General features: G+C 55.7%; 2 protein-coding genes across 2 annotated transcripts in view; one reads left to right on the top strand and one right to left on the bottom strand.

The window, feature by feature from the left end:
• Positions 1 to 1204, top strand: part of TMEM43 (transmembrane protein 43) — a 20480-nt gene extending 19276 nt beyond the window's left edge. The window contains exon 12 of the mRNA XM_061128961.1: positions 248 to 1204. Within this exon, the coding sequence (XP_060984944.1) occupies positions 248 to 414 (167 nt within the window). The 3' untranslated portion in view covers positions 415 to 1204. The remainder of the gene's footprint in view (positions 1 to 247) is intronic.
• XPC (XPC complex subunit, DNA damage recognition and repair factor) lies at positions 1082 to 24311 on the bottom strand. Its single transcript, XM_061128958.1, has 16 exons — positions 24149 to 24311; positions 17837 to 18032; positions 15792 to 15922; positions 13285 to 13408; positions 12293 to 12377; positions 11308 to 11465; positions 10944 to 11064; positions 9371 to 9460; positions 7705 to 8580; positions 6347 to 6507; positions 5149 to 5230; positions 4197 to 4331; positions 3735 to 3904; positions 3144 to 3237; positions 2649 to 2738; positions 1082 to 1820 (listed from the first exon to the last, which is right to left on the bottom strand). Exons 1-16 carry the CDS (start codon positions 24234 to 24236, stop codon positions 1614 to 1616), a joined length of 2808 nt encoding a protein of 935 aa, XP_060984941.1. The 5' UTR covers positions 24237 to 24311; the 3' UTR covers positions 1082 to 1613.
• Between the last annotated feature and the right edge of the window lie 87 nt (positions 24312 to 24398).

Below are 24398 nucleotides of genomic sequence, written 5' to 3'. Positions count from 1 at the left end.
GTGGTTCTAGGAGGTGGGAGGGAGTGAGCGGGACCCAGTGCAGAAGGCGCCCCCTCGGCCGATGAGCTGTGTGGCGCTGGCCACGACGGTGACCTGAGCCTCAGCTCCCTCACCTGTGACGTGGGGGGTGTCTACCCTATGGGTGGTGAGCACGGAGCAAGAGGAAGCCCCCGAGCCCCTGCTCTGAAGCAGCGGAGGCCGCCAAGCGTCCACCCCGCAGTTTGAACTTCTTTCCCCGTTATTACAGCATTCGAGGCGGTGAGTGCCGACTTTTCAGAACCGGAGGTTTGGCTCCATTTCCAGGAGCTGCCTGCCGTCCGCCTGAAGAACAGGCTGTCCCTGCAGAAACCGGGCAGTGCTCGACTCCACGCCCAGAAAACAGCTCACCTGCAGGCGGGGGAGACCAAGCTCTGATGCAGGAAGAGCCAGAGCGGTGTTTCCATGGCAACCCCCGTGTTTCTCAACAAGCGCCTTCCTGCCAGTTCTTGCCACATGAGTCACACTCCAAAGGGTTTTGTTTGTTTCCCTTGGATAAAACAGACTGATTTTTAATGGCTACTATCAAGATTAAGTAATACCTCTTCGACTAAACAGAAAAATATTCCTCTGTCTGTAACGCTAAGTTCTCAGCCTGCAGGAAAACAAACTCCGATCTTTAGTGTAGTCCTGATCTGTGTGCCCGCTTCACGGACCAGATTTGTGGAGCTGTGAGCCATGGCAGTCCTAAAGGAAATCAGCCCTGACTATTCACTAGAAGGACTGATGCTGAAGCCCCAAGACTCGGGCCACCTGACGCGAAGAGCCGACTCACTGGATAAGACCCTGATGCTGGGAAAGACTGAAGGCAAAGGAAGGGGGCAACGGAGGGTGAGATGGTTGGATGGCATCGCCGACTCAATGGACACGAGTTTGAGCAAGCTCCGGGAGATAGTGGAGGACGGGAGCCTGGCGTGCTGTGGTCCGTGGGGTCACAAAGACTCAGACGACTGAGCGACGGAACACAGGCCACCTGTGTACACATCCCTGTCGCCCAGGTGTTCTCAACTGACATAAAGTCTGAAAGAAAACGCAGAGCCAAGCCTTTCTAGATAAATGCTTTATTTTTTTCCTCAAAATGTTATAAAAGTTATTTCTCCTAAAGATCTACAGTATATAGGGCTTTATAAATGTATCCAATAATGAGTAAAATCTAGTTAAACACTGATCCGTTCTTCCTAACGTTTAAGTCGCGCCCTCCTCCAGGGGGTCCTCTTGACCCGAGGATCAAACACGTGTCTCTTTCGTCTCTGCACTGGCAGGCGGTTCTGTGCCACCAGCACCTCCTGGGAAGCCTCTTAGGAATGTGTAAGTCTCGTAGTTTCTCCTTATTGTAGCTTTGTTCTAGTCCTCTGCCGCCCTGAAGCGTTCCTGGCAAAGCAGGCGGCGGTGTCCCCTGAGGCAGCCTGCGCTGACCCGCTCCGCCTGCATGCAGCGTCAGGGCCTGCCTGGCAACCGCAAGGGGCCCCCCGAGGCCGGACCTGAGCCGTCTGCAGCGGCTGGAGTGCGGACACAGGAGGACTCCGCCTGGGAGCAAGGTCTGGGGCAAGGCCGAGCCGCCAAGGTGACCGCTCGCGTCACAGCTTCTCAAACGGGAACAGGTGGGCAGTCGCTCCCTTCTTCTCCCTCCTGGTCCTCCTGGGGCACTTCGGCTCCTCGGCCTCTCGGTTTTGGGGCCAGGAGGCCGCCAGGATCCTGGCCGCTTCCGCTTGAGAGCTGGTTCCCTCCTCCTCGTCTGATGAGAGCCCTCCTCCTGTGTCTGTGTGGGGAGCAGCCGCCTCACTCTGGGGGCCGGGCCGGGGCAGGGGAGACAATGGAGGAAGCAGTGTCAGGAAGCCCCAGGCGTGACCCGGAGGACAGGGCCTGGCCTGCGGGTCCCGCAGTGGAGCGCGGCCGTGGGACGCGGGAGCTGAGGCCAAGGGACTGCCTGCAGGTTGGTCCCGCGACCAGCCCGGGAGGTGACTGCCAGTGGCGCCCTGCACTTGTTTCCTGGGTTTTGAACCAAAAAAGTGCCCAAACGCTTAGCACTAACTCAGTGTCGGATGCTCCGAGGGGGCAGCCCTGGAGGCCTCAAGTCTGGGCAGGCAGGGGCAGAAAGCCTGGGCGGGAGGAAGGAGCCCGTGGGAACACGGAGCCGGGAGAGTGGGCATCAGGGATCTGAGGAGGGAGCAGGTGGGGGGGGGGGGTGCGGTCAGATGCTCCCAGAGCACGTCTCCACGTCCCTGACCCAGTACTGATCGACCACTCCGTGTGGCTATGCCTGGGGGCGTCTGTGCCCCCAGCAGGAGCCCTTAGGGGCCGCAGTCCTGCAGAAGGGCCTGAATGAGCAGCGGGGGTGGTCACAGCCCCAGGGGCAGGACCAGGCCAGGAGGTGCAGACACCTGTCTGCCCGAGGGGGCTCAGCGCCAGGTCCAGCCCACGGCGGGCTCCCTTGTGCAGACGGGGCAGGGCCCACGGCCTGACTCCGGGACACCTTTCTCAACACAGACCGGGCGCAGGGCCCGGGAGACAGGTCTGCGGCACCGGAACACAGCGGCCTTGAGCTCCGGGCAGAAGTGGCCGTGGTTCCCAAGCCCTCCCCTGGGCGCATCGTCCTCCGGGGCCACACTGACCTGGGCCCCGTAGCGAAGCTTCAGCCGCTCCCGGATCAGCAGCCCTTTGACCAGCAGCTTCCAGTTCCCCAGAGCCCGCTTCTCCCTCTTCTGCAGAGGCGGACAGAGAACAGGAGACGCTGAGCGCGACCATTCAGGAACAGATACAGGGGACACAGCGGATGGGCAGAGTCGCTCGGCCTATGACCCATAAAGTGATACACGGGAGAGGCACCAAAGCCAGACACCTCTCCTTAACCGGTGCTGAGGTGTTCTGAGGATGGGGAGGGCCCTGGACCCCGGCAAATCCCTTTAGGAGGCAGGTGTCGGCAGCTGGACCGAGATCCGGTTCTGAGGGGCGGGCAGGCAGCTGCTCAGTGCCGGCCGCCCGGCGCCCCCAGGGAGGCAGTCGGAGCCAGAAAGCGCGCTGGGCCCAGCTCCCCGCTCCTGGCAGCCGTGCGGGGCGGCCTGGGGGGAGCAGCCCCCCTTCCGTGCCCCCCAGCCCTGCCCGCTCACCTCCTTCTCCTTCTTTTCTACAAGCGCCTGCTCGTTCTCCCAGGCGGTCAGGAGCACGTCTCTGTACTCCTCACAGACCACGTAGCCGTCGGTTCTGCGGGGTCAGCACACATGGTCCTTGAGCCCGCGCCTGCTCTGGCCTCTCTGCTCCCCGCCACGGGGGACAGCCGGCCGCCCCTGAGCACTCGGGCCCTGAAGGACTTCCTGGCTGGCAGTCCACCGTCCCGGCCAGGGCTGCTGGCAGACACCACCCGTGCGGAAGGCGGGGCGGTGGACCAGACCCTCCTCCACCGTGGGAGCGGGCAGAGGCCACCAGCCAGGAAGCATGCTGACACTGCTCGGTCACCCTGAGCGCCCCCAGGACAGCGCTTAACCCGGCACCTCAGGGTGTTTGTTTCACTGGCTTTGCAGCCTCTGGACGGAAGGCCCAGAATGAAAGTGTGAAAAGGTCAAGGATCAAGGCCGATCCTGCAAATCCAGAGGAAAACCCTGAAAGTGAGAGCCGGGGGCCTTGACCCCACACCAGTCCCCCATGCCTTCTCCAGAACCTGCCACCCCGCCTTCCCACCTCGGCAGACGCCCCTCACACACATGGGATGGCAGTAGCCTTTATGGAAATCGAAGCCAGTGACGGCCTGCGCGCAGTCGATGTTCAGCTTCCGGGCCACGCGGTGCAGGTTGGGCAGGTGCAGCTGGATGCAGCCGACAGGCATCATGCTGGGCAGGAAGAGGTACACGTTCCCAAACTCGTTCCGGGGCACCTGTAGAGGGAGGCGCCCGGGTCCAGCCAGCCGCAGAGGGGGGCGGCCGGGTCCGGGCAGCCACAGAGGGGGGCGGCCGGGTCCGGGCAGCCACAGAGGGGGGCGGCCGGGTCCGGGCAGCCACAGAGGGGGGCGGCCGGGTCCAGCCAGCCGCAGAGGGAGGCGCCCGGGTCCAGCCAGCCGCAGAGGGGGGCGGCCGGGTCCCGGCAGCTGCAGAGGGGGGCGGCCGGGTCCGGGCAGCCGCAGAGGTGGGCGGCCGGCCCCCGGCCCCCGCGGACACGGCCCTCCTTACCTTCCCGTCCACGGCCACTGGCGGCTGGTACTCCTCGGTCTGCCATCTGCCAAACAGCCCCAGGTCGTTGTAGTCGCGCAGCTGCGGCTCGGCCTGGCGGGCTCTCCGCGCCCGGTTGGAGTAGCCTTTCACCATCTGCACGGAGGGAGTAGCCAGCGCTCACACCACGCGCTCCCAGCGCACCGGGTACTGCGCTCAGCGCAGCCTTTCCAGCAGACCCGGAGGTGGGGTGCATCATTAGGATCACCTCCGTCTTAACAGGGGAGCACTCTAGGAGGTGTGAGCAGCTCACCCCCCGTCACGGCCTTCAACTGTGTCCTGTGTCCATCACTGAAGGGGAAAGTGGACTCAAGAGATGTCCCCACGGCTGGTGAGCGACAGGCCTGCTTTGGGCCATGACCGGCTCCCTACGCCTCAATCCCTTCCCACGAACCAGAGGCCCCTTACCCGGCCCAGCTCCCCAGGTCTCAGCAACCCAAAGGGCCCCTCCCAGGGATCTCCCAGAAGCGCCCGTGGCTCATGACTGCCCACTGTCCTCTGCTGGCTGAACCGGGCCCGTGTCCGTCCCCGCCTCGAGGTCTGTGCTGAATTCACGTGCCTCTGGGCAGCCGACCGACCCAGTATAGCACGGAGGCTGGTGCAGGGGGGCCGCTAACTCACTAGCTCAGGCCTCATGCGTGACGCTAACGCCACGCAGAGACCGCAGAGAGCTGGTGTGGGCGTGTCCACAGCAGGCAGGGCCGCAGCCTCTCTGGACACGCAGGGGACACAGATCTGACCCCAGGGCCTCAGGCACACACCAGGGTCAGAGGGCTGCTTCCCGGCCCAGCCCTCCTGCGTGCCCGGGGAAGGCCCGTCTCTCACAAAGTCCTCGGTGCAGACAGCCCCGCGCCCACGCCCTTCCCGTCCGACCCCCGGGGCGCGTGGCCGCCCTCCGTCCCGCGGCGCTTACCTTGTAGGGCACTTCTCCGAGCCGCACCACCCGCGCTTGCTTCAGCCACGTGTCCCTGGAGTGCAGTGTGTGCACGCAGTCCCTGAGGAGCCGGCGGGAGACAGAGGGCTGCTCACACCCCCCCGAGCCGCCCGCAGGGCCCCGCCGCCTCGCCCAGGGCACCGGGGAGGCCCCGTCAGGCCCACGGCCGACAGGCGCCCGGCCGTCTTGTGGGGGACGCGTCCACTCGTAGACCCCAACCCCGACGGCCGCACGGGGAGGCCCCGGCAGCCGGGTCAGTGGCAGAGAGCCCCCCCAGTGCAGGTGGGCGGCGTCCCCCCCGCCTCAGGGTTTACTTGGCTGCTCAACACCAGACAGAGAGAGAGGAACGAGGGTCCAGGTGGCGGCTGGGGCCAGGGGGCTCCCACACAGACCCTAGCCCGTCGGGGCTCTCAGCCACAGCAAGTAGCCCCCGGGCAGGGGGCCTGAAACACCTGCTCCTGTGCATCTCCTGGGGCTGCCTTTTGTGCCTTTCTTTTCCCGTTTACCAAGAACACGCTCTATTTTCTGGTCTCACAGGTCAACGTTTTTAAAAAGTCACTAATATTTTCTATTACCATTTCTTAAATTTCTTCTGGTTGTTAAGTTTTACTCCTGTTATTAAAACTTTGTTCAGTCTTAACTATATATATATATATATTTATGTTCATTTTCCATGTTTATTTCTCCTTCCCCTCTTTGGCAATTTCTCTTTACCGCAGAAAAGATAACACATAATAACATAGAATTTACCACCTGAATCATTTTCAGGGTTATCGCTCAGTGGCACTGTTACATAACCGTCACCAGCATCGTCTCCCAAACTTCTCATCTTCCCAGGCTGAAACTCTATACCCATTAAAATATCCGGTCACTTTAATTTTCACTATCAAATCCTTTATTCCTTCCTTTCATGCGTTTGTTTGACTTCAGTTTTGGGGGGTGTTTTTTTTTTTTTATTGCCCATATAAACCTTACCTGCCCTACTTATTTTTCCTCCTATAAGACTGGCCTGCCCCCGATCTTTTAATCCCTGTGGTTTTAACTTTCAGGCTTTAAGCTCTGTTACACACTCCCCCGCGCCCCAGCCCCGCAGCTGCACACGGCACGCACGCGCGGTCAAGCTCGCCTCCCGACCCTCGGAAGGCCGGGAGCCCCTGGCCGCCAGGCGGCCCCGCACCTGGAGTAGACGGCCTCCCCGCGGCAGTACCCGAGGACGGCGGCCGTCTCGGGGTAGATGGCCTCATACTTGAGGAGGTGCCTCTTGAGGGCGTAGAGAGGGTGGTTCTTATACGTGCCGATGACGGTGGGCAGAGGCTGGTCCAGGTGCTTCGCCTGAAACTGCAAAGGCCAGAGAGAAGTGGCGGGCGTGCCACACGGTGCTCAGTCGTGTCTGAGTCTCCGCAACTCCACGGACCGTAGCCCGCCAGGCTCCTCTGTCCCAGCCATAGTGGAGTGGGTTGCCATTTCCTTCTCCAGGGGATCTTCCCGACCCAGGGATCAAAGCCACGTCTTCTATATTGCAGGCCAATTCTTTACCACTGAGCCTCTGGGGAAGGCCCAGGTTTGGCGGGGGCGACCCTCAAACAACCTGCTCGGGTAGCAGCTGGTGGCAGGGAGCTTCTGGGGGCCCCGCGCTGCTGCCTGTGCTGTGCCTGTGGCGCTCTGCTCTGCACACGCATTTGTGTCGAGAGCTCTGCAGTCTGGAGGCTCTGCAGCTCCCGGCGCTGGAAGAGTCACCCCTGCCCTCCGACAGCGCGGCCGCCCGAGCAGAGCCTTCCTTGGGGGAAGGTCGCACCGTTAGTGACACCCCGATTCTGTGATGTGGGTTCCGGGGCCCGGCTCCCACAGAGACCAGGACGCCCACAGCTTCTCCTCCACGGCTTCCAGGGCCTGGCTTCTCACCGGCAGCCCCGCCGCTCTCACCCTCATCCCTCCCCCGGCTCTCCTGCGCTTGCCCGCAGCGTCTCTTCCAATCCCCGACAGAGGGGAGGACCAGCAGGTGGGAAGGCGGGAGGGACCCCGCGCGGCCAGCTTCTGAGCAAGCCTTGAACTAGGTGCGTCACAACAGGCTCCGCACGAACGCTGCGACCCCGTCACCGCGGAGCCGCGTCCTGGGCGAGCGCCCCGGCCGCCCTGCAACAAGCCCTCCGTGCTCCTCCCGGAAGCTGAGAGTCCGGGGTCGCCGCAGGGATGCTGGCGTGCACACCTGTGCGCGGGCGCACGCTGAGCGGGGGGGAGGAAACCGCTACACTGGGTGTTTTCCTCTTTCACTCGGGACGACTTACCTGACTTACGTCAAGCTCCACATTTCTAACCGGGCAATAACTGCAAGTACACAGGCTTTGGAGCCAGAGCAACCTGGGTTCCAACACCAAGTCAGCTCATCTCTTGGAGCCTAAATGTGTGGCTGGTGAAATCAAGGCTGCGATTACCCCAGCTTGATTTCAATCCCCAGAGCGCCCCAGCCGCTCTGACCGTTAACTGAGGCAACAGTCTGAACCCGCCAGCGCGGCCGGCGCCGCTCCCGGACCTCACCTCCTGCTCCTCCCGCTGCTCCCGGTCCACCAGCGGGCTCCGGTAGGGGCGCAGGGTCTCCGCCCACCACGCTGCGTCCACGCGGCTCTTGCGGGTCGCCGTCAGCCAGGCGGGGTCGTACCTCTGCGTGACGTCGCGCACGCAGCCGGCGCCGTCGATGCCCACGACGTAGGTCACGGGCTTGGTGGCGTACTGGTAGCAGGTCAGGGGCTGGCCCACCACGCCGTGCACGCAGTCCACACACACCCACTTCCCCTCGCGCTCCGAGAACACCTCCAGCCACTGGTCCACGCCGGCCGCTCCCTGTCCGCCTGCCTTCCCGCCGTCCCCCGACGGCTTCTTGCCTCTCTTCGGCTTGCTGCCCGCAGCGCTCGCCGCTGCTTCTGCGAAGCCAGGGGGCGGACGGCGGCTTCCGTGCTGGGACTTGGACCTGCTCTTGGACCCCGCCTTTGTCCTCTGAGGGGCGGGGGCCCTCCGCGGCCTCGGCAGGCCGGGCTCGGAATCCTCGTCGGACGGGCGGCAGCTGTCCTCGCTGGACGGCTCAAAGTCAGAGCCGCTGCTGGCCGCGTCACTATCGCTCTCCTCCTTGTAAGACACCCTGGCGGCCGCCCGCCGTCTCCGGGCCTGTGCTCGCCTCTGGGTCTCCCGCCTCTGCCCCCGAGCCTTGCCCGTGTCCTCCCCGCTGGACGGGGACTCCCCCTGCGGCCTCCTGCCTGCGGCCGCCTTGCCCTTCCCTCTGGCACGTGCCCCACCAGCGCCCTCAGAAGACGCGTCCTCTCCTCGGCTTCCTCCGCTGGGCTTTCCAGGAGCGTGGCTGGAAGCTTCTGAGGAGCCCCCAGGCGCCTCTGTAGATCTTCCCTTGCAAGGTTTCTTCCCCTTAAACAGAACAGGAAATTTCTGCTTTTTCTATTTTAACAATGACATGATAAAAGGTCTGCCATCTAACAGGGCTAAGCCCCGCTGGAGCACCAGCACACACGAGACGTCCCCGGCTCCGTGATGGCTGGCTGCCCTCCAGCAGGTGTGAGAAAGCGTTCACTAGATTCTGCAGCACCCGAGGAGCCCCCGGTCTGATTCTTCTCACTGTGCAGTGAGCCCAGGATGCGGGCACAGACAAACCCGGGTTCAAATCCCACTTCCGCGTCTCAGTTTTATCTGATCTGGATAGACCATGTCACTGCTGAGCCTCAGTTTCCTCAGCAGGAGTACCCACCTTACACATAAAGCACTTGGCAAGCAAAATCACATTATTAAGAGTTCAGAAATTAAACAACTTCTGGACCGAACTTCAGACAGTGCCAGCACCCCCAAGGAGCAGGGTTCATCCCCCTTCCGGGATGACGGCGGAGTTCAGAGGCTCCCATCCTCACCCACACGGCTGGGGAGGACAAGCACCTCTTTACTGAGCCACCCACAGACCAGAAACCAGAGCAGCATGGAGCGTGGCCAGCAGGCCCCTCTGCACACACAGAGCCCAGGCTGCGAGATGCCCGCCCTGCACCCGGCTTCCCCGCACAGCGCCTGAGCCAGGCCCGCTCAGAGGAAGGCTGCTCCACGAAGGCTGCCTTTAAAAGCAGTCTAACGAGCAGGTCTGCTTAAGTCTCAGATAACTTCTCCCTCCTCCCTGACCACCCACCCTTTCCTCTGGAAGGCCCGGGAACCTCACCTTCGCTGCTGATAACTTCAGAGGAACTGGCTGCAGAGACAGTACGAGGCGGGTAGGGAGATGCAGGGCCCGGAGAAGCAGCAAAAATATCTAGAATGAGAAAGAACAACACGCTTATCCTCGGGAAAGAAGTAAGGATTGGAGTGATCCCGTGTGGTGAATAAACATGAAGACATGGAAAGTCAAAGGAGCCAGACGCGGAAGGTCACACGGAGCTGTCCCTCGGCTATCTGCGAGGACGGCTCCCAGGACCCGCTTGGGTTCCAGAGCCCGTGATGCCGCCCCACGGCAGGGGACAGCAGCCAGCCCTCCCTACCCTCGGGTCCCGCCTCTGGGGGCTCAACCCCTGCAGAGAGACGTCTGATCAGCAGTCAGCTGACTGTGAATGCGGAGGTGCCCGACAGTGAGGGCTGACTGCACTGTGATGTCTTTTATGTGAAGGGTCCACACTATGTGAATCCACAGACCGAACACGGGTCGGTGGTGCCAGCTCCCGGGGAGGCGGGAGGAGGGGGAACGGAGCGACCGTGTCGTGGGCACGGGGCTCCCTGCGGGGGCAGCAGATGGGGTCTGGGGACAGGCAGTGTGAACTGCTGTGAACGGAACTGCTCACTTCTTTTTTTTTTTGTAAATAAAAAACAACTGTTGTTTTCACTTAATAAAACTGCAGGAAGAAAATGCGTACACAGATGCACAGGAACAGAGTCTGGGAGGATGATGCTGAAACACCACTGTTCTCCTCTGGCTGCTGGTCTAACAGCGCCATTCCTGGCCAGATACTCAGACATTTTCGAGCCAAATCGGAAGAGAAAGTAAAGATGCCGGTCTTATAGCCTCTAAAGATACAAAATGTCCCCCTAAAGAGAATCTGAGGCTTAGACACAAGTATATGCATTGACAGGAATCTTCGAGGATAAAACCACGTTTCTACCTGTTTCATTGAGGCGGAGCTCTACCTGAGGGGATTCTGAGCATGTGACAAGCCCTGTCTGCACAGAAGCTCTTCGCTACGGCTCCTGGACAGAACCCTCCTTGCTGCACAGCCGTCTGCCAGGTCACTGTCCAATGTGCAAGGTAAGGAAACACTCTTAAGGATTTCTGCAGCCAACATTAGGCCTTTTTTTTTTTTTTTAATTTATTTATTATGTCTGCACTGGGTCTTATTCGTGGCATTTGGGATCTAGTTCCCAGACCAGGGTTCGAACCCAAGCCCCCTTCACTGGGAGCATGCAGTCTTAGCCACTGCCCACCGGGGAAGTCCCTGCTTGGGACCTTTAAACACCCCTCTTGAATACCGTAAGCAACTGAGGGCACCTGACCAAAACCTAAGTGCGCTACTACTCCAGGACAGGGCAGCTTTTGGCTCTCAGGCTGGTCCCAATCCTGACTCCAGTGCTTAGACTGAATGGCCCTAAGGAAGTAATCCCGCTTCTGAGCTCCGGTGCCTGTTCTTATCCTCTGAGAGCTGAGCAAGGAAGTGTATGTAAAACAGCCTGAATGGTACGTGGCACCTGACCGCCACTGTCGTTGGCTCACAGACCTATAAAACAGTGCTGCCTGGGGCGTCACTCACGTGGACCAGCTCCTCGTCGTCTTTTGCTGAGTAAATAGCAAATCTCCGCTCTAGCGTCGTCTGCAAGCCATCCTGCTCATTGGTGGAGAGGTCCGCGTTCACTGTAAACGTTCCGATGAACCTGGAGAGAACCAGGTACTTCTCAGAGGCCAGGGTAAAGAAAAGCCCTGTCCTCCTACGGCCAGAACCCACAGGGGAGAGCCTCGAGAGGGGCTCAGGAGCCCCCCTGCCCAGCCTGTCTGGCTGACTCCTGAAGGCCCAGCTCAGCCTTCCCCTCGAGGAGGGTCTGTGGGACTGACCTGCACCCAGCCCCTGAGACCCAAATCCTGCCCTACACTCTGCAGGACAGGCCTGAGGGCCCTACCATTTCACCAGGTTGGACAGGTAGAGGACGTCCGCGTCTCGGGGTGGCACTTTGGTGAAGCGCATTGGGATGATGGAGAGGCCAATGGCTCGCAGGTCTGGCTGGTTGCAGATGCTGTTTCGGTAGAAGCCGTTTGCCAGCAGACACAGCAGGTGAACCTGGGAAGAGGGAAGTGGGAAGCCTGAAAACCAGAGGGATTTTGGCTGCCAAATTCAAAGACGTTTCGAGGACAGGAAATACCCGCTGTCATTTCTATATACAAAAAAAGAAAAGGAGAATTCCTAGCACTGCCGTTTCCCAAGGCTCTGTCTTTCACCCCCCTCTTCTCTCTAGATGCTTCTTCCCTCAGAGAAACAATCAAATCTCAAAGTTGCAAAATACAAACTTCCTTTCTCTAAGAGGTCTTGTCTTTCGGAAGTGCATCCTGAAGGACCTGCAGATGAAACGTTATGAAGCCTGGGGTCTAAAGGACCGTCGGCGTGGCCTGTCCCCGCGCCGTCTCCCCCTGACCCTCCCCGACCCCTCTCCTAAACAAGGTCTTCCTTGGCTGCTGGGGCCCGCACTGATCTCCCCTCGTTCTGCGTCCTGAGTCTCCCTGTTCTGAGGTCTCTGCTGTTCCGTCTGTGAGACAGAAAGTCCTGCACGGTAGGAGACAAGCTTCGTGCAAGTTTCCCCACAACACCAGGCTCCTTGCGAGGCCTCAGCGTGTCCAGTAAGTGCCAGCTGAAGTCGGGAGCCGCCGCGCCTGCAGCTGAGGCCCGACCCAGTGTTACTGAACGGCTGAGCGAAGGGAGGGGCGGGGAGCGCTGAGCTGACGCCCCACGCGTCCTCCCCGCGCACTCCTCACACCCCCTCCAGGCAGGCGCCGTTATCACCCCCTCACCACCCCGACTTCGCTTCAGGAGAGCCGGCGGCGTGGCTGACAGAGAGCCAGTGCCCCGCACACCAGCCTCCTCATCGGAGCGCATCCGCCCACCGCCCATACCTTGTGCGTGTCCTCGTGGACCTCCTTATTGAAACGTTTCATCATCCTCCGAAGATACGTCTCAAACTCCATTTTGATCTTTTCGCTGCAATGCACATTGAACAATCCCGAAGTGGAGCGGGGAGCCTGACCCCACTCGCCTGTCCCTGCCGACGCCTCTCGGGGGCAGTGACTCAGGCCTTGCTACCCAGCAGACCTGCCACTGGCCGGTCCTACGCGTCCCCGCCCGCAAACCCCGGCCCGGAACATTCCCTCCCCGACCCGCACCTGCCACGCCTCCCGAGCAGGTGCCCCGGGATGCCCCTTCTGACCACCCCGACTGCCCCACCCCCTGGGGCCCACTGCCTTGGCGTTAAGTCAGCGCAACTGTTTGACTTGTTTGTGCAACGCTGTTCTGCCGTGAGATCCCTCGTCTCTGTCCCAAGCCCCTTTAAGAAAACCTCTTGAACGACTTCTTTTATCTCCCTCCTTGACGCCTGATAAAGTGCTCATCACGTGGGGGACTCAGGACCAGTTAACGACCAGGAGATGCGCCGCATACGGCCAGGCCGCCGGGGCTGCAGAGGGACCGGGGACCCCGGAAGGAGCGGGGGAGGCCCCCAGCCACGGGGAGCACTGCCGCGGGCCCTGCCGCGGTGCCGCGGGACACAAGCCGGGGTGTCGGGTCAGCCTGACAGACACAGATCGGGGCTCCTCCACGCCCAGCTGCAACGCTGCTTAGCTGTGAGTCTCCGGGCCCTCGTTCACACGCTGTCCTCAAGAGTCAGTACGGTTAACAGGCGGCCTGCACAACCCCTGGCACGTCTGTGCTTGCCTGGACACAAAGGCTTCGCCTTCAAGTCCTCAAGGTGAGCCCAGGGCGCTCTCGCCTAAGGCTCCTGACAACCTGGACACTCAGCCCGCGTCTCCTATGTGTTCTTCAAAAGCTTCCCTGGGGAGCAGCTGCCGCTGGTGAGACATGAGGAAATCGAGAAGCAAGTGCTTGGTCGTACCTTCTTTCTCTGGCCTTCACCTGCTCCGGTGTCTCGATCTCTATCTCCACCGGCTTCACGGGCAGGGCGGATGCCGAGAAGGCTGCGCCTTCCCCCACGTCACCCGGCATGGGCTCACCCACTTCTAGCAACAGGAATTTTTTAGATCAGTGATAACAATTATGGTTATAAGAGGCAGTGCACTGAAAAACAGTGAGGTTCTGCTTGGGAGGGAGTGAGGCAGGAAACCATCGAGACCCTGCTCTGAGTTCCCAGGAGAGGCCCTGAGCGCTCACGGCCAAGTGTCTCATTAACCTGCAACGCCCAACGAGCACCCAGAGCAGCAGCCCTGGGGGGACCCTCAGACACGGACCCCGGTGCCGTGGAGCCAGGGCTCGGGAGCAGTGTCCTGCTCTCTGCATTACTCTAGTGAAGCCCCCCACGGTCCGCTTCCTAGAGGCATGACTTCCAGCCTCGACTGTAAAGGTGCACAGGGCAAGGCATGCATCTTCTCCATCTCCTTCTCCGCTACGCTGCTTATAAACACTGGCCGAAATTAACTCTGCTGAACTGGATGGAACGGTGAACTTCACTAGCTAAGGTCCTTGCAAAGCAGCTCTGGGCCCAGAAGCAATGACCACAGCCGGTGCCGAGACCCTGGTTTCTGTGTGCCGGCTCCTACTGAAATGAAACAGGGCCGATTCCAGCTCTGCTGCAGGGAGACTACAGGGAGACCCTGGAACTCCTCACTGCGCCAAAGAACAAAAACATTCTCAGAAACTACTGAGGCCGCGTCAGACACCACAGCGCGGCTGCTTAAAGGGGTCCCTGCTCGCCAAATGTGGGGGCAATCTGAAGGTCAAAAGGGTAAAGAGGATAACTGCTGACATAGTTGAATTTTTACGTCCACAGTGATACCCAAAATAAGTGACTAAATAAAAACAGTCCTTAAAGGGGAGACTTCTGCTTTACAGGTCAAAGGCAGCTAATAATTATACGTGAAATGACAATCAAAATATTGCCACTTAGCCATGCTCACTATAATAATCTTTGGTTCAGTCAAGATCACACCAACACCATTAAGTAGAAAGTGACTGGGGCACAGGATATTCACAGAGAATCAGAAGGAAAATGAACCTTTACACTGGCACAGTCAGGCGGGACCAGACATGGTCGAGCTTAGCATCACCAGCAGGACCACCTGGGGTCAGGTGCCTCTTAGCGGATGCGCTAGGAAGTAGAGAACTCAGTGATAATACTGAGCATTATCATCGGCAGTATTCCTGCCAAAGAACATTCACTCTAAAGGCAACCATGTCTTTGGACTCACGGTTCATAGGACCTGCAGGGGGGCATTCCAACAAGCTAACCACCATTATAAAGCAGAACATGAGACATTGAACAGAACAAGAGGCCAGGACTCTGCCAAAAAAACAAAAAACAGTGCTATGAACTGGAGCAAACTGCAGGAGATGCTCAGGACATGAGAACCTGGCGTGCTGCTGTCCGTAGGGTCACAAAGAGTTGGACGTGACTTAATGACTGAAAAACAATGAAAAGCAAAACAATGAGGCGGGGGGGCGGGGGGTAACTTCCCTGGTGGTCCGGTGGTTAAAATTCCTTACTCCCAATGCAGGGGGCACAGGTTCAGTCCCTGGTCAGGGGACTAAGATCTTCATGTTGTGCAGTGTGGGCACCACCCCCCTCCCCAGCCAAAAGGTGGTGGGTGGAGTCTCTGCTCTAGATTAAAGAGACCAAATACCTTGATTAGATTCTGCACTGGGGGGATTAAAAAAAACAAGAAAAAAAGGCAGCTATAATGGACCCTCTCACAGTCATCAGGGCCTTAAATGGGTGATGACAGTATCCCATCAGGTGGGACAGCGCCTTACCCTCAGGAGATAAATGCCGAAGTGTTTACCCTGAAGAGTCAGGATGTCCGTGACTTCCTTTCACTAGTCCCACCAGCAGAGTTACAGAAAGAGAGACACGTTCCCTACGGCCCAACAGTCAAGTCAGTGCATCTAGGGGATGCCTGGACTACAGGCTCCGTTTCTTGGTAGGTTTGAACATTTTCAAAAGGAAAAGCCCTGCTAGGCAGAAGGGCCCAAGGACGGAGACCCTGGCCGCTGTTTGCTGCGAGGACAGGATGCACCAGGCCCGTCACGCTCTCCCACAAGCCCCCGGCTCACAGGGCCTGCGCAGAGTCTACCGACCGTCCTGGAGAGCAAGCTCAGCTTGCACCGCTGGACGCGCTCACCCACAGGGTGCCCGAGGGCAAAGCTGGGCCCGAGGCACGCGTGAGCACACGTCTCTCACCGAGTGCCTCCGGAGGAAGAGAAGGCACAGCCCTCTGGGGTGACCTGGTCGTACACTCTTCCTTGCATCAAAAGCAAGTCCCTACTGCGACCATATCTTGGTCTTCCTCTTTTTCCAAGAAAGGGACAGGACTGCAGTGACATGACCCCAAACAGAACCAAGCAGGAGGACAGGATGAACCCGTTCTGGGAGCAGAGGGGTCGCGGTACCTTCCACCTCTTCCCAGTCCTCCTCGCTGTCTTCCTCGGCGTCCCCCTCGGCGTCCCCTTCGCAGCCGCCTCTGTCCGCAGCGGCCTGTCTCTCTGGGGGCTGGCCCTTCCTGCGGGTGCTCGGCCAGTCACTGTGGGGAGATCAGAGGAAGGTGAAGAAAGCGCGCACGTCCCGGGGTCATGGGGACCCTAAGCTCCCCTATCAGGACTCCTTTTGTTGACTGTGAATCTGCTGCCCTTAGTTGAAGGTGATTTAGCAGCTCTGAGCCTCACGCCCTCCATCAGCCCAGGCCTCGGGTTCCCACCAGGACGGGCTCTGATCAGGGGTCTAATACTAGATGTGTCTTCGGAAACAGGAGGAGCGTGATGAACCCGCACCCTGAGGCCATGTGAAGGGAAACAGCTGTCTGCAAACGGACGGGAAAGGGAGATGAGACCACGAAGAGAATGCAGGTCCCAGAAGGAGAAGCCGTGATGCCTGTGTGCATGTGTGCAGCCAGATGCCAGCAAGAAAGAGGGAAGGATTCACACTGGCTGACCCTCCCCCGCTCTGAGAGGGAAGACAAGAGGCGACTGAGGCCGGTAGAGTTTAACTGCTAGGTACGTGGGGGTGTGTCGTGAGGAACATGCTCCGCTCCGCTGGAGCGGAGGCACAGAACCGTCTAGACGCGCAGCTGCTACGCACTGGCTCAGGGCTCCGTGCCTGCTCACGGGCAGTGGATTAACATCTCTGCAAATTCACACATAAAACATCTTCAGAGCCCCGAGTTCCTTTTAGCTTTTGTAAGATCTGACACATGCTGTCCAGTGAGAATATTACCCAAGATTTTAGCACAGATACTTAAATTCACAGGCTTCAGACTTCAGCTCTAAAAAGACAAGACACTCCCTTTTTAGCCTGCTGCTTCCTTTCAAAAGCATAGAAACAAAAAGAACCCCTTTAAAAGTAAATGTGGGAGAAATGTCACTTCCCAGCCTAGAGGCAAGAAGGGGAGCCAGGCTTTCCCTGGCACCGTCCTGGCTGATCTGTGTGTGGACTTCCCTGCAGAAAGAATCCAGCAGGTGGGAGCGGGAAGTGGGATGAGTCTGAGGGGAGAGGAGGTGAACGACGGTGGTGAGTCCACGTGCCTCCCGTGCTCCTTCCCACAGCGGCCGTGTCCTGGGCTACCTCCCAGCCAGGACTGGGGCTGCCGGGAGAGCCCACACTGAGAGAAAGGCTTCTCTCTGATGTGAAGTGGGAACTGCGGCCTGTGGGCCCTCTTCCCTGCACCCCCAACCCCTCCGCAACATTCCCCGGAGGCAGATGACCAAGTGTTCACGAGGTTCACGTGCATGGTTCACCACATGATCAATGTGCTCAGTCACTGTGAGAGGCCCTGCCCTAGATGCCACGGGGCATACAGAGAGGAGCCGGCGTGGTCCCAGCCGTCTGAGAGCTCACAGGGGTGTGTGGCGTGGACACAAGCAAGTGTAACACAAAGCAGGTGATTATACTCTTTAGAGATGCAGCAAGAAGCCAGCGGAGGAGAGGAGGAATCAGTTGGGACTGAGGGGCAGGTGAGTTCTGCTCTGCTTCGTCAAGGTGGCAGAACGCTTCCGGCTGCAGGCAGACCATGAGCCCGTGTCGAGTGAACGGGGGGCGTCCGGCTGGGCCGGAGCAGAGCAAACCCGAGGGGAGCGGGACAGGACGCGGCTGGGACATCGCGGAAACGCCTCATGCACGTGATGTCTGTGTGGTAGAAACAGCACTGGGCCAGGAGCAGAAGACCTGCGTCTCATCCCGGCTTCTGCCACCATCTAGCTGTGTGGCCCCTATAAGTCACTCTCTGCAAGCGGTGGTCCTCATCTGCGGAGGCTGGGAGGTAAACTATACGGTCACCACGACTGTTCCAGTCTTACCAGTGGCCCGAGCACTACCCAGGCGTGTTTAAAGATCCCACCTTTTCCACGGACCCCAGAGACGAGCAACAGGAGCAGGTTTTCTTAGTTGTACTTCCCTGGTGGGAACAACCAAGACCCGGTCAAGACGCTTTCTGCCGTCTCACCTGAAATCTTCCCCATCGCTGAGGGCTTCGTCCTTTATAACCTGGGGCTCTTCAGATTTCACTGAAACCTTGGCCGCCTTCCTTCTCACTGGACCGTCCGCTGAGCCCCCAGCATCACGGCAGCCCCTCTTCCTCTTTCCTCGGGAAACTTTTGTGGGAGGGCTCTTCTTCAGCGGTTTCTGATCCTCGGAGACATCTAGGTGACCACACGGAACATGAGAGGAGACACACAGGAGAGAGGAGACACTGCAGGTCCATGGGCAGGGTCACAGAAGTCCTCCCTGGCGACCTCTCCCCAGACGCCCATCACCATCCCATGTTCAGGCAGCAACCAGAGTTCAGCCCGTCCCACTCCAGCTGGTCTGCACACCACAGGCCTCCTCATCAGTTACTCTGTTCTACCTCCTGAGGCTATACAGACACCAGCACACGACCCATAAAACCTAAACTGCAAACCTTAGATTTTACCTAATGTCCAGCAAGGACAAGCATCAGTCCAGCAATTAACACCTTGCTTATTACTACCTGCTGAGACTATTTTAGGGATAATCCACTCCTACTAAGTGAAAAGCTTGAAGTTTATAAACATGTCTGAGTGGGAAGGACAGGGAAGCCTGGCATGCTGCAGTCATGGGGTTGCAAAGAATCAGACTCGACTGAGCGACTGAACAACAATGATTTCCCCTAATCTAAGCTTCTGCTGTCTTTTAAAACCAAATGTTACTCAAAACACATACTTTATGAAATCTATCCAATCTAACCCAAATGTCACGCGTACAAGCTTGCGTGTATGCTAAGTCATTTCAGTCATGTCCAACTCTGCAATCCCATGGACTGTAGCCCGCCAGGCTCCTCTGTTCATGGCATTTTCCAAGCAAGAATACTGGAGCGGGTTGCCAGGCCCTCCTCCAGGGGATCTTCCTGACCCAGAGATCGAACCTCTGTCTCTTACGTCTCCTGCATTGGCAGGCGGGTTCTTTACCACTAGCTCCACCTGGGAAGCCCCTTATTCCAAGCTTAAGGTTGGAATACGTCAGCAGTAATTGAAAAACAACTTTATTTTAATAACTAACCATTATTAATAATAAATAATAAAATTTTGTTAAAAGGGGATATAAAAAATGCATACACTATTCATTTTAGTTCAACCAGGGTATCTAAAACCATGGTCTCTTAACATATATTATGTATGTTATAATATATTAATACAACAGGGGAAAATATTTTTCTATTGAAATATAGTCCCTCAGATTATCTTAAATCTGAAATAAATCATCTTATTTTTTCCTCTGCACGACTGCTTCAATTAACATTGCAAAACAAAAATACTCTAACCTTTGTTGAGGTTCCAAAAGGAGCTGTGATATTTACCTAAAATATCAAATTAATTCATTCCTTTTATTTATGGTTTGTACTGCTAACTCCCTGGATACATATTTTTAGTCCCCAAGAACACAATTTTGCATGGAAGAAAAAGACTCTACCTTTTGAGCTTAAAAAAAAAATCATAACTAAATTTTAATAAATTTCACCTTATAGCAGCATTTGTTTTAATGCTGGCTAAAATCACTGATTCAGTTCTGTTTCTTCAGATTTCTTATTTCAAGGCCAAAAGTTTATTAACGACCTGACAATTTGGTAGGGCATACTGAAAACCAGGATTTCTAGATCTGACAGTGGTTTTTAGCCCTCTGTCAATAAAATGCTAAATACTTTACTAAAGATGCAGGTGGGAAGCCGCTTCAGAAGCACTGTTTATTCCTCTCTAAACTTATTTGGTCGGTTAAAAGGCAGAGGTGTGCATGTCTGTGCTTTGAATAGAGAAACAGAGGAGTTAAAAGTGAGAACAAGGGAAACAAACTGTGAATCAAAAAAAAAGTTCATAGTATCATTTCAAAGTATCCAAAATTTTAAAAATCTGAATACCCATCCATTAAATGGACATTAATTAAATCATTAATTATGGTATAGTCACACAATGATATATATTTCAGTTATCTTTTAAGACAAAGGAAAAAGATATGATAAAATGCTAAGAATGCAAAGCTGTTTGTATAGTTTCTACTACACAAAAAGACACAAGCTAGGAGGAAACACAGTGTTACTCAGTGGTGGTGGTTTCTGAATGGTAGACATGGATTTCACATTTTTTCCTAAATTCTTCGTGTGTGTTTTGTGTGTGTGCCAGAGTATCAAGAGGCTATTATCTAGATACTCCATGCAATTGGAAACTAAAATATAGCTCAGACAGCAGTAATCGTATCAGGCAAGATAGACCATAAAACAAAGTCTATAATAATAGAAAAAGACATTATGTAATGATAAAGGGGTCAATACAAGAAGATGATATCACTGATAAACACATATGCATCTAACAGAGGAGCATCTGAATATATACAGAAAATATTAACAGAAATAAAGGGAGACGTTGACAGTATACAATAACTGTAGGCGACTTCGACACCCCACTTACATCAATGGACAGATCGCGCAGAAAGAAAATCAGTAAGGTAAATAAAAATAAATGGAAAAAAAAAAAGAAAATCAATAAGGTAACAGTGACCTTAAATGACACATTGGACCAGATTAAGTTAATAGATAACTTCAAGACACTGTGTCCAACACAGCAGAATAGTCTTTTCAAGTGCACATGGAACATTGTCCAGGATCTATCGACCACATGCTAACCACAAAACAAGTCCCAACAAATTCTAGACAGAAAAGTTATTAAGTATCTTTTCCAATGACAACAGTATGAAACCAGAAATCAATTACAGGAGAAAAATGAAACACAAACACAGGGAGACTAAATAGGATGCTACAAAAAACAACCAACCAACGGATGACTCATGATACTTAGAGAAAATCAGAAAATACCTTAAGACGGTGAAAATAAAAAGCACAATTTTACAAAATCTATAGGACACAGCGAAAGCAGTTTTAAGAGGGAAGCTTAGAGCAATACAGGCCCACCTCAAGAAACAGGAAAAGTCTCAAACAACCTAACCTACCATCTAAAGGAATCAGAAATATCAGTCATAAAAAAGAAATCTTGCCATTTGCAACAACCTGGAGGATATTATGCTTGGTGAAATAAAGACAAATACCATGTTTTCCCTTATATACAGAATCTAAAAAATAAAACAAATGAACAAATAAAACAAAAACAGACTCACAGATACAGAGAACAAATTAGTGGCTACCAGTGGGGAAAGGGGTCGGGGGAGAGGCAAGATAGGGGAAGAGGATTAAGAGGAACAAAGTGGTAGGTATAAAATCAGTAAATTACAAGGGTGTAATGTATAGCACAGGGATATGGTCGATACTTTGTAATAACTTTATATGGAGTATTAAGTGTGAAAGTGTTAGTCACTCAGTCATGTCTGATTTGTGACCCCATGGACTATAGCCTGTCAGGCTTCTCTGTCCATAGAATTCTCCACGCAAGAATACGGGAGTGGGTGTCCATTCCCTTCTCCAGGGGATCTTCCTGACCCAGGGACTGAACCCAGGTCTCCTGCACTGCAGGCGGATTCTTCACTGTCTGAGCCACCGGGGAGCCCTTATATGGAATATAGTCCAATATCCAATATCCAGTCATTGTTGTACGTCTGAACTAATGCTATAATAAGTCAACTGTAATTTAAACAGAGGCCATCTTCCAAGACTCTCCAAGATCTAGAGCTGTCTGCTACAGTCAGCCCTCTGTTCTGTATCCCCTGGTTCTAAATCTGTGGATTTAACCAACCTTGGATTGAACTTTGCTTGAATCCACAGATGTGCAACCTGTGCAGGGCTGGCTGTACTACACTGTTATATAACCTGGTTATTTCAGCATGAATTAACCACTGGGCTTGCTAGGCCAGCTAATTTAACAACAACAACAACAAGAAAAAAATCCACCTACTTAGAACTGCCAGCAGCACCTCCTAGCACTAAGAAGAAAATACACACTTCTTAGTCTGGTCTCCAACCTAAGGTTCCTACTTACCTCTCTCACCTCAATTCTAAAACATTCCTTTATAAGAGTTTTAAACTTACTGATTCCTCTGCCCAGAGCTCTCTTTGCCCACATCCTACAAAAGGCCTCTTCATTACAGCCAGTAATTGGCTAAAAGCACTACGTCCTCGGACAGGACTTCTTGACCACTGATTCTGACTCTGCTCTGTGTTCCCTGTCCCCATGTCAGTTTTATTACAGAGATCTGCCTTCTTCATAGTTCCTATCACCATGGGAATTTGTTTTTTAACTTGTCAGTCCTATCTCCCCTTCCCCAAAGATTACAAGCATCATGAGAGCAGGAACTTTGCCTGTCCTGTTCACCGCTACCCTTCCAGTGCCTATAACTGGGCCTGAAAATAGCCAGGTGCTCAGTAAGTATCTGCTGGAGGAGTTAATGATGGAGGAGGAAATCGAAGAAGGACTGTTAAGATTAAATGTGTAGAAACTAGAGGGGCCCTAACAGAAACAAAGATAAAATGGGAAGACAAATAGTTGGCTGTTGAAAGCAGCCAAGTGTCACTTATTTGCATGCTTTGTGGTGCTGTTATACACTACACTGACCAGTCACCAAATCAATTTCAGCTGCAGCCAAAACCACAGCCAAACTGTTCCTCCACCAACCACAGCAAAGACAACAGCTCTTCCCGGAAGCTGCCTTGGAAACTTACTGCAGCTCCACTGGCTCGCAGAGTGCGTGTGAGGCTTGAGTGTACCCCTTGCCTACTCGTAGTTTGAATGATATGAGTTAGCTCATCTGATCACCTCACCCAGACCAGGCCCAGAGCCTGATGTGCATCTCACTGAAAACTCACCACCACCCTGCAGAATCACAGAATTACTCAATCTAATGTCATAGGGGGCCTTACTGGTGATTTGGTCCAATCGTCTACTCAGTTATGTGAGGTACCCCAGAAATTCCTTCTACCACATGCATTATACAGTTATTTATACTATTCATTGAGCACTTAGTATATGCAGGGAAGTGGAGAGGACAAGATGAGATACCGCAAAAAGTAAGACATGTTTTCATAAGCTTATCTGGTTAAGACAGGTCAAAAAGGAAGCAAATAAATTACCAAGATCCTCTGTGATGAAGTGTACTTGGGAAAGACCACCTAAGGCAAGACACTCAAGGAGTGCCTGGGTTGAGACCTGCAGGAAAAGAAGGCAGCCATGGCAAAAGCCACGAGGAACATTCGAGGGAGAAGGAACATCAAAGGCAAAGGCTCGGGTGAGAAATAACGTGGCCAACAAGGAGATTATCTGGGAAAGTAGAGAGCAGCAGCAGGCAGCACAAGTAGTAGCAGCAGCGGAATCATGCAGGGTCTTGTAGGCCATGTGAGGAATCTCGATGATATGCCAAGGGCAATGGGAAGCCAGAGCGTTTGAAGTAGGAGCGTGGCAAGATCTCATTTATTTTTTTCTTAAGATCACTTGCTGCCGCAGGGAGAACTCGGTGAGTGGATGAAAGGAAGTACAGAGTAGTAAACAGACCACTGCAGTCGTTCAACTGCAAAGTGAAAGTGGCTTGGACAGGGGGTGTGGCCAGGAAAATATAGAGAAGTAGGAGATTTGAGACAGGGTTCTGAGGTGGAACTGACAGAACCTGCTGAAGGGCTGGAGGTGTGCAGTGTAAAGAAGAGGGGTTTGTTCTAACAAGTGATGAAGGGACCAGTGAGATGGGGACAAGTGGGGAAGGGGCAGGTTTAGTTTGCCCAGGACAAAGATAAGAAAACTATCCGATATGCACGTGGAGAAGTCGACTGGATCCGAAATCTGGGGCTCTAGGGTGCGATTTAGCTGAAGGTACCGTTAAGGAAGCCTGGCGTGCTGCAGGCCTTGGGGTCGCAAAGTGTCGGGCACGACGTAGCGACTGAACAACTACGCTTCAGGAGATCAGCACACTCCCGCACTCTTAAGTGCGGGTCCGCTGGCCTTGTGCGGGCACAAAACAAGTGCCTTCTGCCTATTCACCCTCTGCATCTGCCAGGAGACCGGACTTGACCCTGCAGGCGGCAGGACGCAGGAAGAGATCGCGCAGGGGAGCTCGCGGTCCGGCCAGGATCGGCGGAACCGCTCAGGGCGCATCCGGCACGGAGGGCAAAGGCGCAGCGACGCCGAGGTGGCCCGGGGGGGGGCGGACGCCGCCTGCCTCCCACGGTCACCGGGACGCGGTCTCCTCCGCGCAGGTGGGCGCGGGGTTGCCTACCCGCACCCGCGGGAGGTCGGCCTCGCCCTCCCCGCGCCCGGCCTGCCTCCTGCCCTCCTCCAGCCTCTCCCCGCCAAGCCCGGCTCGGCCTCGCTCTCACCCGCCTCCTCCTCCTCGCGCCGGGCTTTGGTCTCGCCCTTGGCCGTCTTGCCGCGGGGGCGCCGGCCAGCCGCGCGTTTCCGAGCCATCTCTGCCCGGGCAAGACTCGCCTGGCGAGGGACACACCGCGCCGGCGCCGGACGCTGCCCGAGAGTTGGCTCCGCCCCGAGGCGGGGCGAGTGCAGCCCCGCCCCTCGAAGAGGCCACACCCCCCCGCCCTCCATGAAGCTCCGCCCCAGCCCCGAAGTGCC

This window comes from Dama dama, chromosome 24, assembly GCF_033118175.1.
Source record: "Dama dama isolate Ldn47 chromosome 24, ASM3311817v1, whole genome shotgun sequence".
NCBI classification, from domain to species: Eukaryota; Metazoa; Chordata; class Mammalia; order Artiodactyla; family Cervidae; genus Dama; species Dama dama.
This window is presented reverse-complemented; position numbering and strand designations above follow the sequence as displayed.